Genomic DNA, 20,082 nt, shown 5'->3' on the forward strand with positions numbered 1-20,082 from the left:
ATGAGATAATATATAAAAAAAATCCCTGTAAAAAGAAATTTAGAGCAATTTTAAACAGCTGCCCTAAAAGGAAACCCTAGATTAAGAATATAAACCTAAGAATGCAGAAAACAAGAGATAAGGGAAGAATTTACCCACAAATACTGATGAAAATCGACAATGAGGAACAGCGGTTGAACAAAACGGGCGACCGATCGAATTTCAAACCCTAGATTTTGTGATTTCGAAATGGGAGGAAGAAGAGAGGTCGGATGTAGGATATGATAAAGGAACGGCTGGGATATCTTCAAGGGTTAGATCAATGGTGATGAGCAGTTCAGGTTTGAAACAATTATCATCTTAAAACCCAAAACCCGATAAGAACCCAAAAACTAAACTGAAAATTCTCTGGCAGTCGACCGGTGCGGTCGACCGGTGCGGTCGACCGAAGCAACTTACAGAAACATCGTCGGTCGACCGGTCCGGTCGACCGCGAGAATCTAAAACAGACAGGCAATGTCAAGACTTGTTTTTGAGAGATTTTCAATATAAACCTTCAAGAGATTTGTTTTATAACATACCATATGTTTTATAAAATATATATAAATGATTTTGTCTATTAAAAACATATAAATAATTTATTTTAACAAAAGAATATAATTTGTCATTGAAGCCAAAAAAAATCAATTATTCAAAACAATGATAAAAACAAAATAATATAAACACAAGAAATGACGTACAAATCATTTTGGTACCCAAATCATTTTGGTACCACTAGAACTTGGGACATGACCCCTAGCATTTAAATCCAAGGCCCTAGTGTTATGAACCCGTTTGGACGTATTTTGTGCATCGATACGATCAAAGCAAAAATTGTAAACGTGACCCATACGATTGCAATTTGTGCAATGTAGGGGTTTGAATGATTTACGTTGATCGAAATAGAATGCACGTGGTTCATTTGCAAAAATAGATTTTCCTTTATAATTATTTTGCAAACGAGAATTTCTTTTCAAATCGAAACAAAACATGGCCAAATGACCAAAACGACCACAATAATCACATTTATACACATGAGCATGTTTATGATTTACACTATGTGTGTGTACATGTGTATGTGATGAAGAAGCTTGATGGGATGCACAATCATGAATAGGCTTATCAATTTTTGGTGCATTATGACAAAATTGAGCTAAATGGCCTTTAAGACCGCAAATAGAACATTTGTGAATTTTGTCATACATATGTGCATAGTGAATAGGTTTCTTGGAAGAATTAACATTAAACTTTGCACATGAGTCAATAAGCTTTTTATTATTTGCAATACAATTGTTTAGTGTTGAATCTAATGTAGATATACGTTTTCTCATTTTATTCAACTCATCATTGTGCACACAAGCATTGCTACTAGAAGTAGAATAAACAAGATTACTCATCATAGATTTTAACTTATCTACTTCTAACATAGTATCACGTTTTTCATGAAGCAAACTAGCATTTTCAATTTTCAAATTTTTATTGCATTCTTTTAGAATTATATTTTCATTTGCAATAAAATTAAACTTAGTAGCTAGTGTTTCATGAGTGGATTCATATTAACATACTTGCTCTTTACATCAATATAGCAATTGTGTAATTTTTCAAACTCAAGAGCAAGTTCATCAAAAGTAAGAATATCATCGTTATCGCATACCTCACTAGGGTTATCACCTAGTGGTATTATACATAGGGATGAGGCTTCCTTTGAACTCAAAGTGGGATTTTCCAACTCTTGTTGAATAGCCTCCAATTTCCCTTCATGTGCTTCAATAAGTTTCCATAAAGCGTAAGCACTATCAAAATTAGCAAATTTGTTAGAAAACGATGAGTGAAAAGTGCTAATCAAATATTCTAACAAAAGCTTATTCATGTTAAACAATCTTTTGTTATTTTCACACCATTTGGATTTTTCCAAAATGGGAACAACATAGGCATCCTCAATAGTTTCCCATAAATCAAATTGATTAGATTGAACGAACAGTTTGAATCTAATACGCCATTGAGCATAGGAAAAAATATCCAAACGAGGAGCAATATTAATAGCATATCCTAAGCAAGATGAATCATTCATATCCATAGAGATGAAATGCAAGAAACACAATGTAATCAAAATTAGATTAGCACAAATACAATAACTTGGATCTTTAACTCAAGGCGGTTAGTCCTTAAATCAAATAGCACCAAGCTCTGATACCAATTGTTAGACCCTAGAGGGGGGTGATTAGGGTCTTATGCTAATCTAATCCCAATTAAAAACTAATTAAAATTATATAGATCAATATGTTCTTGCAAAAGATAGATATGAACAATAAGAACAATGAGATTATGCACAAATAAAATATGACACAAGCAAAACACAAACACACGATATGTTTACGAGGTTCGGTCCCCACGATCTACGTTCCCGCTCATCACCTCGAGGAGATATCCACTATCACAATCCGGTTTGGAAGCCGGAACTTTTACACACATGGTTTACAAGATCACCGAAAACTCTCACACTACACAAACACTATGCAATCACACTTTACACACTAAGTGTAGGAACCTAGCCCGTGTCCTCCTCCTCAAGTGCTCGATTACAACCTCTCCCTAGGTACGTCAATCGACGCCACTCCTATTGGATTTGACCCCGTGTCTCGCCTCACACTTCTCTCGGTGTACAAGTGTATTACAAGTGATTCTCACAAATAAAAGTTAAATACAATGATTTGTTCTCAAATAACAAGTGAGAACACAATGAAGCTCACACTCACTAAATCCCACACCACCTTTTCTTGAAAACAGATTGATGAAATCAACCTTAAACAGCTCTTAAACACACTTAGGAATTTTGTTTAAACACAAATTTGGATTTCTAGGTTCTTGAGAGGATACACAGCAATGGGATATATATAGTATCCCAAAACAACAGTAAACAATAGTTAAAAGACCAAAAACCCAGTTTGAAAACGGTTAGAAAAACTAGCCGTTAGAAAGGTTCTGACAGCTCGTCGGTCGACCGATCCGGTCGACCGCTAAGTTCAAAAACATCGACAATGAGGGTTTGGAGCTTGGCGGTCGACCGACAGAATTTTCGGTCGACCGGATTTTCTCTCGGTCGACCGCGAGTATGAGCTCAACAGACCACTGTCGGTCGATCTGATCGGTCGACCGAAAACTGATATAGGCAATACTGATAGGTTTTGGGCAGTTTTGAAAATTCGTTAAAAATATCAAATCACATCCAAAAATAGTGAAACTTTGGGGAAAGTTTCTAAATGATGAAATGAACATGTTTGAAAAGGAATTTTTGGAAAAACAATTTTCGTTTGTGAAAACTACCTGTTTTTGAAAAATGCTTAGAAAACCTGTTTTTTTTTATGAAAGTGAAAGTTGATATAGAACTTGTAAATATGCATATATGTATTGTGCATGTATTATATGTATATAATGAAGAACGAAAGAGCTGTAAACATGAGATAAAAGTTATTGTAACAATGTTTGATGAAAAATCATTTATATGATAGAAAACGTCAAAAAACGTGTTAAGTGTACATATATTAAGCTTAGATATAATCATACAATATATTTAAGTAAACTAAACATATACCTAGGTAAATCCACACGAATGAACTTGAATCTTTAACGCTTGATTGACGTATGTTGAAAAACCTGAAAAGAGAGCATAAACACAAAACACTAGAAAACTTATTAGTGACTTGATTGACGTGTGTTGAAAAACATGAAAAAAGAGCATAAACACAAAACACTAAAAAATTTATTAGTGATAAATTGTTTGCTAAATCATCATCAAAACTATAGGGTCAACACATGGTACTAGTGAATATCCCAAGAAGTGACAAGTACCACTAGCACTTTTTCTATCAGATTCGCATCCAGCAAAATCAGCATCACTATATGATATTAAATCAAATGTGCAATCTTTTGGATAAAATAAACCAAAATCTGATGTATGATTTAAATATCTAATTTTTTTACAGCTTTAAGATGTGATTCTTTAGGATTTGATTGAAATCTAGCACATAAACGTATACTAAATATTATATCAGGTCTACTAGCAGTAAGATAAAGAAGTTATCCAATCATACCTCGATATAGTTTTTGATCAACATCCTTACCATTCTTATCCTTGTCAAGTAATGTAGTATACTCATTAGAGTCTTTTTTCTTGCAGTATTATCCATCCCAAAGCGTTTAAGTAACTCCTTTTTGTATTTGCTTTGATTGATGAATGTTCCTTCCTTCAAATGTTTAATTTGAAGACCAAGGAAGAAATTGAGTTCACCCATGTGACTTATTTCAAATTCATTCTGCATAGACTTAGAAAATTCTTGGCAAAAATCATCGTTAGTAGAACTAATATAATATCATCAACATAAATCTGAATTAAAAGAATATCTTTATCAATTTTCTTTATAAAAAGTGTAGAATCAACTTTTCCAATATTAAATCTAGAATTTAAAAGAAAACTCTTTAATCTATCATACCAAACATGAGGTGCCTGTTTTAAACCATATAAAGCTTTCTTTAGTTTAAAAACATGACTTGAATAACTTTCACGGTCAAAACCTGTAGGTTGTTCTACATAAACTTCTTTTTTAATAAAACCATTCAAAGATGCACTTTTTACATCCATTTGGTAAAGTTTAAAATTCATATACTAGAAAATGCAAGTAAAACTCGTATAGATTCTAAACGTACTACATGTGCATAAGTTTCACCAAAATCTATTCATTCTTCTTGATTATGTCCTTGTGCAACTAATCTAGCTTTATTTCTTATTACTTGTCCTGATTCATCTAATTTATCCCTAAAAATCCATTTAGTTCCTATTATACAATGATTTTTCGGTTTAGGAACAAGATCCCATACATTATTTCTAACAAATTGATTTAGTTCTTCTTGCATAGAAATTGACCAAAAATCATCTTTACATGTTTCATATACATTTTTTGGGTTCAAAAAAGAAACAAATGCTACACAAGAGAACAAATTTAATTAACTTCTAGTTCTAACATTATCTGAAATATTACCTATAATGTTTTTATGAGGATGATCTCTAACTTCAACATATGCTTTACGTAAAACATGTATGTTGTCTTTAATAGAAATATCATCAATATTATTAGTAACAGACTCTATAAAATCATCATCATCATTAGATAAATTAGGAGATTTTGAAATAGACTCATAAAAAAAACATGCATTGATTCTTCTATGGTAGAGGTCTTTTTGTTGATAATTCTATATGCTTTACTACCCATAGAATAACTAACAAATATACATTCATCAAATTTAGAATCAAATTTATCTAAGTTTTTTTTATATTTAATATATAACATTTACATCCAAAAACATTAAAATATGAAATCTTAGGAATACGATCAGAAAATAATTCATATGAAGTTTTATTCAAAATAGATCTTAACAAAACTCTATTTAAAATATAACATGCAGTAGAAACCGCTTCAGCCCAAAAATATTTAGGAAAATTAGATTCACACAATATTATTCTGCCACATTCTTATAGTGTTCTATTCTTCCTTTCAACTCATTTTTGTTGCGGAGTGTAAGAAAAAAATTCATGTAAAATACCATTTTTATTACAAAAATCTAAAAATAGTTTATTTCAAATTCACCACCATGATCACTTCTAATAGCAGCAATGGTAGCGGATTTTTGATTTTGAATCTTTTTACAAAATGTAAAAAATTAATCAAAAACATTATTTTTATGTTTTAAGAAAATAGTCTAAGTAAATCTTGAAAAGTCATCAATAATTACAAATGCATATCTACTTCCATTTAAAGAAGTTATCCTAGAAGGACCAAATAAATCCATATGTAATAATTCTAATGGTCTACTTGTAGAAACAATACCTTTAGATTTAAAAGATGATTTATGCATCTTTCTTTGTTGACATGCATCATAAAAATGATCTTTCTTATTTATAATTTTAGGCAAACCATTTACTAGATTATTTTTAGAAATATGAGAAATATTTTTCATATTAACATGTCCACAACATCTATGCCATAATAATGAATCATCAATTGAACTAAGCAATGATCATTTGAATAAAAATTCATAGATAAAACATATATATTTTTCTTTCTGATTCTTTTAAACCAGATATTAGTTAAATCATTATCATAAATAAGACAAGAATATTTTTCAAAAACAATTTTAAAATTCTTATCACAAAGTTGACTAATACTTAGAAGATTATATTTTAAGCCATCTACTAATAAAACATTATCAATTAATGGTTTGTCAATATTACCTACTGTTCCTACACCAATTACTTGACCTTTGTTTTTATCTCCAAAAGTGATAGTTCCTCCCTATTTGTGTTGAACTGATGACAACATTTGAATATTACCAGTCATGTGTTTGGAACATCCACGATCTAGTATCAATTTCCCTTTATGAGATACCTGAAAAATAGACAATTAAACATTGGTACTCTTTTATGTTAGGTCCTTTGGATTAGTTCTTAAGAGTCCAAATCCACTTGGAATTTGGTTTCCCCTAGTTAACATAAACATAATTAATAGAATTATATATGTTTTTCTTAAAATCTAAAATATAAGCATTTCTATCATACAAGCAAGTATCTTTAGAAACCCAAATAAACATAGATGATACATGAGAATTATTTCTAGAATGTGAATATCCATGAATATGAGTATTCATTGATAAGGGTGCACGGAGTTTTCTAACATCTTTAGTCATAGAAGATGATGTCTGATTTGTCTTAGATACACAATCATTCTTCTTATGAACATATCCTAAACTAAACTTTTGATTAGAAGATTTTTGAAAGGATAATAAATCAGTCAAGTCTTCTTTTCCATTATTCAATTTGTTAACATTTAAAAATAACTCTTCATATTTAAGTTTAAGTGAAGTCATGTTTTTATCTAAATCTGAAATACTAATTTTCATGATATCATATTCAGATTTAAGATAAACATTATTATCAGTCAATAATTTATTTTTAGAAAGTAACTTGTCATTTAATTCCTTTAATTCTTCAACTTGTGAGGAATTTGAAGAAATTAATTTTAAGTTTAATCTCTTATTTTTATTTTTCAAAATCTTATAATTAGAATTTAAATCCTTAAATTTAACATAAAGTTCATTGAAAGCATCTAATAAACCTTTATTGTCTAAGGATTCATTTGCTTCATTTTCGAGTGCCATGAAGCACATCTGTGCAGATTCTTCTTTTTCTCCTTCTTCGTCATCGAATGAAGAGTCATCGCTATCATCCTAAGTCACAGCCATAGCCTTCTTATTATTATTATTGAAGTTGTTGAAGTTGTTGGACTTTGACTTTGACTTAAGAAGTGGACAATCCTTCTTTATATGTCTTGGTTCATTACAATTGAAATACAAGGAAGAATCATTAGTACTCTTAAATTTATTTGACTTATACTTACCTTTCTTTAGAAATCGTTTGAATTTCTTACTCTTAAATTTATTTGACTTATACTTACCTTTCTTTAGAAATCGTTTGAATTTCTTTGTGATGAATGCAATATCCTCATCATCTTCTTCAATGTCAGAAGATGCATGGAAGGTAAGAACTTTCTTGTTCTTTGGTTCTTCGTCCTCCTTTCAATCTTCAACTTGAACTTCATAGCCCATGAGATTCCCGATAATGTTTTCTACGGTGAGAGTAGAAAGATCGTTGTCCTCTTCAATTGTCATAGTCATTTTCTCCCACTCAGGAGTGAGTTCTCTTATGATCTTTCTCACCATCTCAACTTGAGTGTAGAATTTGCTTAATGCAATCAAGGAGTTTGTGATATCTGTAAATATTGTAAATATTTCCATGATGGTCTCCTTGTCTTTCATCTTGAATAGTTCAAACCCGTGAACAAGAACAGAAATTTTTGACTCTTTAACTTTATTAGTTCTTTCATGTGTTACCTCAAGAGTATGCCAAATCTAATATGCAAAAGTAGAGGTAGACACACGATTGAACTCGTTCTTGTCCATGGCACAAAATAGGGCATTCATCGCTTTGGAGTCCAGATTCACATTTGTTCTTTGAGCAAGTGTCCATTTAGTATATGGAGTGGTTGGTTTTGTGAATTCAGTCTCAACAATATTCCAAAGATCATATCCAAGTGATTAGAGATAGATCTTCATCTGACATTTCCACTAGTTGTAGTTTGTACCATCGAACAGTGATGGTGGTTGTGTAGAATGACCCTCTTTGAACTGTAATGTATTAGTCGTTATTGTTATCCTCGCTCTGATACCAAGTGTAGGATATGCGGAAGCTCATACTAAACACTGACTAATTTGCAAGTCCATGCAAATTGCAACCAATCTCGACACCAAGAGATATTCTCTCACACCCAAGAGAAACCTTCTTTGAAATAAAATCATAAATTCCTATAAGCCTTGAATGTGTAGTGAAGTGTAAGTGGCTTAGGAACCTTTCTTAATACTCTAAAAATTGCCTAATCAATCTTTAATAATAATGGGAACAAAGGCAATTTCAGAACTTTTCAACTCTTTACTTTTGTAATGCAATTTTGAATCAAGAGAGAGAGAGAGAGAGAGAGAGAGAGAGAGAGAGAGATTGCTCAAAGTTTGAATCTTATAAGTATGAAAGATTGTTGGAAAATTCTAAACTCAATACCTATTTATAGCCCCTGAAAAACTTGAATTTTAAACCTAATAAACATATTAAAACAACTATAAATAGTCATATATTCAAATTCTAAAAAGCTAGAAAAACTGTATATGTAGTCGACTATAATGCTTTGTAGTCGACTAAACTAAGTTAATTCAAATTATGTAAATTCCAGACACAGGCTTAGTAGTTGACTATAAATGTCATTGGTCGACTAACCTGTAAGACTAAAGTTTCTATAATTTTGAACTGAGCCTTAGTAGTCGACTATTAAGTATCGTAGTCGACTAATCTGTAATTCACAGTTTCTGGAATTATGACTAAGACTTGAGTAGTCGACTAGGAAGGGTATTGGTCGACTACTAAGGCATATATACGAGATATATGACATATTTTAAGACTCACTCTATATCTATAAATTCTAATTGTTAACTTAGGAGATTTCTATAGTTAACCACACACTAAGCATATGTTAGTGTGTTCTAAATACTATGTGCGTGTATGTGTTGTGAGTGATCAAGGCTTGTATAAAAGTTCTAAGCAAAGAAAATGTAAAATTACAAATTTACGAAGCACATATTCTTCTTTGTTTGTCTTGTTGCCTTGAACTCATCATGCACTTAGTTCACATATCTTGAACATATTGGATGTTGTTACCTGAATTGATATGTTAGTGCATATATAATACACATAGTATAAAAATTGTTATCATCAAAATTATATCTTGGGGACATGTTATCCAATATTTTGGATCTCAATTTTGATCGTGGATTGGTTGAATGATTGTCCACTACGTCTGTTTCGAAGGCATCATGAACTTGGTTGCAGAAATTTGTTAAACAAGACCCGTATGATGGTGAACGTCATGATTATGCTTTTGAAATGCAAAGGTGGTGTTTTGCGTTTGGAAGTTGAAACGCAGGCTTGAACTTGGCATTTGGAAGTTGAAACACAAAGGAGAATCTTGGTGTTTGGAACTTGAAACACAAGGTTGAACTTCCGTGTGTAGAAGTCCAACCGACTTAATTGTAAATACAGAGATATATAAAAAGACCGCTGAGGTCAAATCGAGAGTCATTCGACTCTTATCACCTTCTCAGAGTGTTTTAACGGTTTTTTTTTGTTTAATCCTCCATTGAACACTGTTAATCTTCTCTAACAAGATCGAAATGGCTCCTAAGAAGAAAACCCCTCCAAATCCAAGTAACCTGCAGCGGCTCAGGGTACGTTGGCGGCTGAGGTTGCCCGCAATGCTCAGGCGACTACGCCGTTGCTGTCGGCTCCTCCGATCAATGGTAAGTTGGTACCAAAATAACTTATTTTGACCAGTTTTGAACTGCTAATGCAGAGTGAAAACTCACGTCTTGTCATCAGAACGTAGGGGTGACCCTCTGCGTTCTCTGATTTGAAACGCATGGTTAACCCTTGTGTTTTGAATTTGAAACACAAGGTCTAACCTTTGTGTTTGGCTCTTGAAATGCAGGATTGACCTCTGCGTTCTGAATTTAGAATGCGGGTCTAACCTTTGCGTTTGATTTTTGAAACATAGGATCGACCTCTGCGTTCTGATTTTGAAATGTGGGTTTGACCCTTGCGTTTTCAATTTAGAATGCAGGTCTTACCTCTGTGTTCTAATTTTGGAACACAGATTTGACCCTTGCGTTTTTAATTTAGAATACGGGTCTGACCCTTGCGTTTGGCATTTGAAACGTAGGATCGATCTCTGTGTTCTGATTTTGGAACACGGGTTTGACCCTTACGTTTTCAATTTGGAATGCGGGTCTGACCTCTGCATTTTGATTTTAGAATGCGGGTCTGACCCTTGCGTTTTGATAGTGAACACTTGTCCTTCTGTTTGGAAAGACCAAGTTCATGGGGGTTTAACTGTTAGAGGTATGATGTTAACATAACAGTAATTTGAGTGTTTATCATCCTATTGGAGAGGATTGATAAATTATTTTTGTCAGAGATGTAATATTAACTTGACGAAATTAGGTACTTATAATTTGAATAAGATTTTGGGAACCTATCGCTCTATCGAAGAGAGTCGATAAGTTGATTTTGTCAGATGTATGGTATTAACTTGACAGAATCGGTACTTGTGATTTGAACAAGCTTTTAGGACCCATTGCTCTATTAGAGAGAGTCGATAAGTTAATTTTGTCAGAGGTGTGATATTAACTTGACAGGATTTTATTGCGATTTGAGAAACTTTATGAACTTATTATCCTATTAAAGAGGGTTGGTAAGTTAATTATAAAAGGTGTGATTTTAACGTGATAGAAATTTGTTGCGATCGGAGTAACTTTATGGACTTATCATCCTATTAAAGAGGATTGATAAGTTAATTAATAAAGGTGTGACGTTAATGTGACAGGGGTTTGTTGTGATCGGAACAACTTTGTGGACTTATCATCCTATTGAAGATGATTGATAAGTTGATTGTCAGAGGTGTGATATTAACGTGACAGGAGTTTATTGTGATCAGAGCAACTTTGTGGACTTATCATCCTATTAAAAAGGATTGATAAGTTAATTGCCAGATGTGTGATGTTAACGTGACGAAATTTGTTGAGATCAGAGCAACTTTGTGGACTTATCATCCTGTTAAAAAAGATTAATAAGTTGATTGTCAGATGTGTGATATTAACGTAATAAAATTTGTTACGATCGGAAAAACTTTGTGGACTTATCATCCTATTGAAGAGGATTGATAAGTTGATTGTCAGAGATGTGATGTTAATATGACAGGAGATTGTTACGATTTAAGCAACTTTATGGACTTATCATCCTATTGAAGAGGATTGATAAGGAAATTTTGGAGGAATTGACTATAAGAAGTGTATTGTTAACTTGATAGTTTTGTAAATTTGTTATTCTCTTTAAGAAATAATAAATAATCAACCCATAGTCTTGACTAAGACTTAGCGGGGAAAGAAGTAAGCTTCATGATTTTCATGGGTAATATTTTTTGAGAAATTTGCCATTAATTGACATCATGAGCCTATCACATTTTTGATTAATGAAATAGCAGGCTCTACTTGAGTAGACTGACTCTACTGCGAAGGGTCCTTCCTATTTGGGATTAACTCCGTTGGAGATTATTTTTGCAGTTGACAGAGGTGTTTCATTGAACATGACAACTTAGAAGATTCGTTACTCTTAATCCTATGGATTCTAAGTAAGCAACCCATAGTCTTTACTAAGACTTAGCATGGGAAGAAAAAGGGATAGATAGGGCACATCACCTAGTAGGCCACTATCCATCAAGTCATTCAGTGACACTAGAGTATAACGAGTATGACCGGAATAGAGGCTCATCACATGGTGGGCCACTATTTGTTACAAGGGGTTGGAGAGTTAACTATTAGAGGTAACTATTAACGTGATAGTTTTGTGAACCCGCCATCTTATTGAAGATGATTACCTTTAGTGGCCATAGTATTTTCCCCTTCTGACTAGGAAGATTGGTCCTGGTCCCAATGTGCAGGTTGGCTCTGCTTACCTTTTTATTCAGCTTTGATCCTGACAACAATTTCTTAAGCCTGTTCACCTTGGTAGACTACTTATTTCCAGGAGCGACACTCTGCAATCATCATTTGTGTTAGAAGGATGGTCTACAAGTTGTGTCTACAGGTTTTTACTAGGGTAGACTACGTCATACCTGACAGACATCGGAGAGCCATGCTTAAAAATCTTTTGATGAAAGCTTTGATAGGCTCTTCGGCCTTCTGCTTAGTGGCAAGAAGGGTAGTGACAAAGATTTCTGTGTCATCTTTGAAGAATCTTGACAGGAATAGTCTCTCTAAATCCGTCCACTTCTAGATACATCTGGCAGGCAATTTCATAAACCATTCAAAGGCAACCCCCTTAAGGCTACCAATGAACAACCGAGTCAGCACGGTATCATTTGCTACCACATTTCCAGTCTGTAACTTGAAATAGTAGACATGGCGATTCAGTGATCCTATGTCATCAAAAGCTTATAGAGTCAGGACTTTAAACTTTGGAGGATAAAGAGCTATATCCCATTTGGCAGGATAGGGCCTAACAACTCCTTCATCTTAGAGCTCACTTTTATTGGTGATGGCATTGAGACGAGCTTCTAATTCTTCCATTTTTGTAGGCAAGAGATTCTTCTTGTTCTCTCTTCCTTCATCAGAGGAAGATTCCAAGTTGTGGGCTTCTTGGTCGTAAGCAACATCACTACCCTTCTCTTTGCTTGTGTAAGGTTGGGATGAAGACAATCTTCCTTTTCCGAAAGATTCTTGCATGGGTGGCGAATCTGTCTGCTGAGATTTGGCCCTGTCTACGACGAATTGAGTCATCAGGATCCAGAGTTCATTGATGGTCTCTTGCTATGATTTGAGCATGGCTTGCTGCTCATCAAGTCTCTTCACGAGATCTTCAGGATATCTTGCAATATAAGCGGAGCTCTCGTGTTTCACAAAAGAAATGGAGGATTGAGACTTTGTGATGGCTGAGTGTTCATCATCAGAGTTAGTTCCTCTAGCTAATCTCAGATAATCAACATGGGGTATGACTCTTTTTTGAGTCCGAGTGTGTTGATAGATTTCTTCAAACTCACTCATGATCTCTTTGAATCTAGGAGACCGATTCATTTCTAATTTATCAGAACTAGGAATTGATAAATTCCCTCTACCGACCATGTTAGAAGTGACTCTAAGGTACTCATCCTTTAAAGTCTTCTTCCTGTGAGAATGTCATTGTTTATTGGGTAACGTGATGTTGGTCAATCGGTCAAACACCACAGGCTTGACTGCATTTGAGCAGCATTGACATCTTAAGAGAACTGCAAAAATCATCTATTCACATTGGCATGAACGAATGACTTGTTGCATCGATCTTTCTCTCGATATGAACTCTCTCAAATCTGTTGCAAAGACTCGAGAAGAATTACTCACTGATCACGAGGTTTGAATTAGAACCCCCTGCATATGATTGGATAGGACTGGTTCTTGATAAATATGAATCTTAAATCCATGTTGATCTTTTCTGACATGACGAATTACACCATGTTCTGAAGAAGGAACACAAGGGTCGTGTTTAGTTTGAGTAACGCAAGACTGAGGTCCACATTTTGCTAATGAAACATGCCTTGAGGGTTGCGTTCTGGTGGATCCATGCAGTCTAGAGACTTGCATTTAGATTCCGGAATGCTCTCCTAAGAATTGCGTTCAGGCTGATTAACACGGTCTGGAGACTTGCATTTTGGTTATGGAACGCACTTCTAAGAGTTGCATTTTATTTGGGAGACACGTCCCTGAGGACCGTGTTTTGATTTTGGAACACTCCCTTGAGGGTTGTATTTTAGTTGGATCACACGGGGCTCGTATTTGGGATCATCAACGTGAGGTTTACGTTCTGAAGCAGAAATGCAGAGCTCTTGCTAAGGCTCACAAATGCGGGGCCGGTGTTGATTGAGAGATCGGCTATCTCGGAGATAAGCTCATCGCAAGGATCTTCTTATTTGTCGAACGACATTCTTCTTCGCCTGTTTCAAGGCTTTTACAGCGATTACCATCTATAATGATCAAGTTTATCACCGCAATAGGCCTCTTGTGACCCGATGCTCGCTGTTTAAGCAAGGGTATAGGGCCATCAACTCGAGTGATGAGTTCAATTGAAGCGGAGCCTTCTCCTTCAGAGGAGAGGTTGTCCAAGAGATCTGGTCCAAAGGAGAGGACTTCATTTGGTGGTTCGGTAGCGGTTGGAGCTTTAGTCTCCTTGGAGACTTTACGGATCTTGCGCATGGCCTAGGGGCTAAGGGATCCGGAGGAGAGTGTCTCTTCGTACTTGGTTTGATCAAACTCCACAAAAAGATTTTTGACCGTGGTTCCAGTGAGGTTGACGTCGGATTGTGCTACCACTTCTTCATCAGTAAAGCTAGTCCCCAGCAGAGTCGCCATCTTTTATTTAGTGGGAAAATTAAAAAAAGAAAATGAAGAATTGAATTTGTATTATTCTCTCTAACAAGCTTAGAAAAAGAATAGATTACAATTCTCTCAATGCAATCTCTTTCTAACAAACTTAAAAAAATTATAATTCCTCTCAATCAGTTTCCCGATTTACAAAAGAGAGAAGTGATCGACGGAGACCCTTCCTTTTGTTTCACTTGAGTTCTTCTTGGTGTCGATGGGAGTTCAGATCCTTGTATCCTGTTGACGATCCGAATGCTTAAACTCGTAGAACATGGTTGAATCCTCTTGATTAGATGTTGAGGAGAACTTGCAAAATAAGTTTATAACTCTAACAAGTTTTGGAACTCAGAACGAGTTTAAAACTCTATGAAAGAGTTAATTAAGATCTAACCAAAATCGATTTTCAAGCGAAGGAAGAAAAGCTCCAAATATCTCTGTTGCCGAGGAATGATTCCAGATTTCTAAGGGTGAATGCCGATCTCTCCACGATTCAAAAGTACTCCAAGATCCCAAAAGAGCCACCCCCCAAATTCGAAGATCTAAAAAATATCTCTTTTAAGCTGATTTTCATCTATTTATAGGGGATTAAGGGGTATAACCGCCCCCTTAAATCACTCCATAATGAGGACCTGATCCCCTCAAATCGTGCAAAACGGTTCTGGAACCATTCATGTGTATTTGAACGAGTTAAACACTAATCTAGCATTCTGGCATGGACTCTGCATCTGAAGACTGGGATGGTGAGTTGATCTCTACACTGATGGCTAGAAACGTAGTGGTCACACCGCATTTTAAATCTGCAACGCAGAGGTGAACTCTTCGTTTTAAATTGAAGAGATTGTTGATTTGTAATCTTTTTTAACGAAGTGTTGTGAAGACTGTTGTTTTGTAATCGTCACTTGAGCTCCTTAAAATGTGAGAGTCGTCAGATTGTAACTCTCGCTGTTGTTTATGAAGACTGTTAAATTAGAGCTTTCATCGGTTATCGCGAAGGTCGTCAAATTATAACATTTTTCGATTTACGTAAAAATCTTCCAATTGTAGCCTTTCTTTGTTAACGTGAAAGTCGTCTGATTGTAACTCTCGTCGCTAAGTTGTTGATATGGAAGTCATTAGGTTGTAACTTCTATTATTGGTATTCAATGGGGATCAACAATCTCTAGTAATTTTTTAGATAGCCTACACATACGTCCCTATAGAATATTGTCGGAACATGAACAGGAAGCCTAGCTAGGATTTAAATGTATACCCATGTTGAAACAAATTGGACCTATCTTCTAACTAAAATAATCTATCCAATATAGTTCAAAATCTTCATAGAGATCTGTGTGTTGGGTGTGCCCCTTAGCTAACATGGGCGTGGGCCGAATCGGGCTTGACCCATGAATTAGCCCCCCTAGTTTTGGATCGGGCCGGTTTAGGCATAGGCCTGGGAGGGCTTGGCAGGCTGGGTTGAGGTCTTTGTCCCTATGTTTAGGGTTGGACCTCACCTATCCCATAGTCCGCATAGGGCTGGGCCTGGTCTGACTCGGCTCATGGCGGTCTGGTCAAGGGCTGTCTCACATTTTTTATTCAATTTTAAATTTTTTTACTAGATTATTATGTATAATTTAAAGAGAAAAACCTGTAGTTTATCTTTCTGAAAAGTCTAAACCCTATAAATTTATAATTGGTGATGAAATTATCTCAAAGGAAAAAAGATTCACAATAATTTGAGCATTTTCAGTAAATCAAAAAGGCTACAAATATTCATTACAATGCTAAATAGAATTCACAAAATCTCTACCGTTGCTAAAATTACAATCAAAATACCTAAAAATTGTAATTTTTAGTTGAGTTGCTACTAAAATTACATCAACATATAACTATCATCTAAGACGGGCTGGACCGGGTCGAACATGAGCCAGGTCGGACATGTGCCAGGCCTACTTCTTTGTCCTCAAGTTTTAGAGTGAAACTTAACCGGCCCTCAGCTCCGATATATCATGGGCTAGGTTGGGCCTAACCTACTGTGGGCTGAGCCTAGTCTTGACCTAAGATGAGCTGGGCTAGTTTGACCCTTAGTTTGAACTAGCCGATGCATACCCCTACCCTTGGCTACGCATGAAGGTTTGATACTCATAAAGATCATGGAGAAGTTCCATCATCAAACCAAAAAAATAAAATAATAATAATAGTAATAATAGTAATAATAGTAATAAAATAAAAAATCAAACTGAATCCAAGGTGATGAATTATCTTTGGTGCAATTTTCATTCAATTATGTCATTTCCTTACTTTTGAACATGGGGTTTATTAATGTGAAAGAAGTCAATTTCAGAGCTTCCTATAGAGGGACGATTAGAGAAAGTATCAAATGGTCTCCGGTTCATGATATTAAATATGTATAAAAGTGAAGTTAATCAATAGATCATTAGACTTCGAGATTCATGCATGAATTTAGTGGTTGACATCCATTTGGTACGGATTAAATAGCATCCTCACTAGATACTTTCTCACAAGTTGCATAATGCTACCCATTTTAAAATTGATGATTACATTGAAATCTATATTTTTTTTATTGATTTAATAATTTGCTTGAATTTATCTTTTTCAGTTTTACCTTCTATGTTGATTTAATTAGTAGCCGGATGCTATATAAGATTTTCCCCTTTATTAATGGTAAAAAATTAAACTATTCGGATATTCTTCTATGCTAGGTAGCAAAAAGGTGAGTAACGGTTGGTTATATCAATTTTTATAAAACCGCTCTATATTTAAAACCGAATCAAACTAATCAAAATTAGTTCAGTCAATTTGATTCAATATGTTCGACTTGACTTAGACTAGTTTAATTAAGGGAAGAAGTCTATTTTAACATAAAATAAAGATCCACGTCAAGTAATCGGTGAAAAAATGGATTAAAGAATGCAAAAGAATGGAAAAAATGGATTAAAAAATAGATTGAAGAAATAGCAAAGATGTTGGTCGAGAGATATATTGGATTTCTTGAAATGGAAAGTGTTTTTTGGAGGGATGTGTCCCGAAAGAGATTGATCACTCCTTTGGTGAAAGAACAAAACTTACCCATGAGTATGCAAAGCGTGAGTGTTAAGTAAGATACTTACTCTTTCATAATTCTTGGCATAGCTCCTCATTCCCAATAACTTATCTTTATGTAGTTATCAAAATAATAGTTAATTTGTGAAAATATTGTACACTGACCATTGCAAAAACCTTTGAAATGGTTCTTATTTTATTAATATGATGATGATATTCTCGGGACTACTGTGCAAGATTTATACTTGGAGAAGTCAGGGGTGCAGTAGGGAACAAGATGTCACTGAAGCCAAGAAAAAAGTTCTATTGATGGAGAGGACGAAGAGGGTATTTCGGATATTTTTGTCTTATTAAGCGATGCAGTATAAACGTATAGCTGCATTTTATGAGAGTGAATCATATCACACCTGACCGCATGAGGGCGGTCGGTCTGAGCCATACACCGGAGATCGAAATATCAACTTCCCTCCTAAAAAATCCATCATAGGGATCAAAAGGACGGCTCACATGCAGTTGGTTTTGATAAAATGCGTACTCATTTTATGCTTTTTGATATAAAAGACAAGTACGGATAGCATTTTGGGTTTGTGGGAGTAGATAGAAATAAGCGGGTGAAAATAAAGCAAGGAATAAAACTTTAGGTTCATAATAAAAAAACCTCTTGCTTTATTATTATTATTATTTTGGTGGGGTAGAAAAGAAACCTTTAAAATGAAAATGTTACGCTGGTAATCGAATATTGATTAAAATCTCATCTATTAAGGACACACATGGGTAGCTATAGTAACTAACCATACCCAAATCAAAGACTAAAAAAATTCTTTCTCTCACTTGTGAACAATAACATTCTCTCATGAACACTAACCCGAGAAAAAATTATGAAATTATAGCCATCAAAATAAGAAAGTTAAAAAGAGGCATTTGAGTTGTGAATCACATTTCTGTTTCGTTTACAAACTGGAGTTCGACGGCGATTATCGTGGAGTGCGTAAATCTAGCCGACAACGATAAAGATTCTAGAACACTTTGAATCGGTAACATTTTAATTTTGCATTTCCGATTCATTGGTTATTATCTAAATCTCACATTGGTATTAGAACCATGAGGCTAGATTTTGTGCTCTTGGATTAAATAAGATCATTCATATTTCTTTATATTAATATGCTCGTTAAAAGAAAGTTTGTTATATATTTAATGCAAACTTTTAATATTCTTGTTGTTAGGATCTTACATTCTACGAATGATATAGTATACAATTTTGATGATCTCTGTAAAATTTCGTTTGAAACCAACATGTGGTTTGAGAGATATTTATTTTTGAATTTTAATATGTTTTTGAATAACCTAATGTTTGTAGTCATATATATCTCTGGTGATTAAGTTATTTGATTGGTTATAAACTTATTTGCGTAGATGTACATGAGAGCTTTCCGTAGACATATTATTTACATTTTTTGGACTACCGGTCAAAATGTTATGTTAATTTAAAGTTGAGATAATGCAACATTGTTTAAGGTGCAAGGTTTAAGATGATGTGTGGGTTTTGCAATTCAACCCCTAAATATTTTTATTGCAGATACAGTAAAATAATAGTTTTTATTAAATTACACATAAGCCCTTATGTTATTAGAAATTTGTAAACAAAACCAGAATCTAGATTGTGTAAAATTATAGTGAAACCCAGAGTTTATGAAAACTTACAAACAAACACAATTTTTTAGTGTAAACTTACAATTTAGTCTAAAACATTTTTGTTTTAACAAATAGACCCACTTTATGGAAAATTGCAGCTTTGAACCATTTTAGGATATTTACAGATCTGACACAATTTCTAAGAAATTACAGTTTGGACCATTTTTTTATAAAATTATAGTTCTACCCATAATTTTTTAATTAATTGTAGTATGACCCTATAGAAATCTATAAACTGTTATTTCATGACATGTTTAGCATAAAATTAATTGTTTTTTCCTTCAAATTAATAGACATGCTTAATTTTTATTCTTTAATTAGCATGCTTAATAACACATCGCAATATATTTTTGAGTGGGAGGTTTTAGGTTGGTAGAATTTTTTTAAAGAAATTTTCTCGTCTAATTCCTAGATTTTGCGCATAATTGAATAATTTAATAATGTTAGAACTTTGTTATTAGGAGATGATTGAATGTATTATATTTCTTTCGATTTCATGACTTAGTTAGATTATTATTAGGGAAAATTGCTTCTAGCCCTCATTTTCCTTACAAGTATTCCACCTCCTCCCAAGGTTTTTTCAACGCTCCCAAAACCCCCAAAAGTAAAGCCATAATTTCCTGAGCCCCTAAAACACAAAATCCAAGAGTTTAAAACATGTGAAAATCATAATACCTTTTCTGTTTTTCTTTTTTTCTTCATGATGTTACTGGGATAATTTGAAATGTATTTTTT

At 34.1% G+C, this 20,082-nt stretch overlaps 1 protein-coding gene across 1 annotated transcript in view; it reads left to right on the plus strand.

Moving 5' to 3' along the window:
- LOC109821417 overlaps positions 15,329-20,082 on the plus strand; it is a 101,851-nt gene continuing 97,097 nt past the window's right edge. The window contains 1 exon segment of the mRNA XM_020387602.1: positions 15,329-15,356. Coding sequence (XP_020243191.1) covers positions 15,329-15,356 — 28 coding nt within the window.

This window comes from Asparagus officinalis, chromosome 8, assembly GCF_001876935.1.
Source record: "Asparagus officinalis chromosome 8, Aspof.V1, whole genome shotgun sequence".
Taxonomy (NCBI): domain Eukaryota; kingdom Viridiplantae; phylum Streptophyta; class Magnoliopsida; order Asparagales; family Asparagaceae; genus Asparagus; species Asparagus officinalis.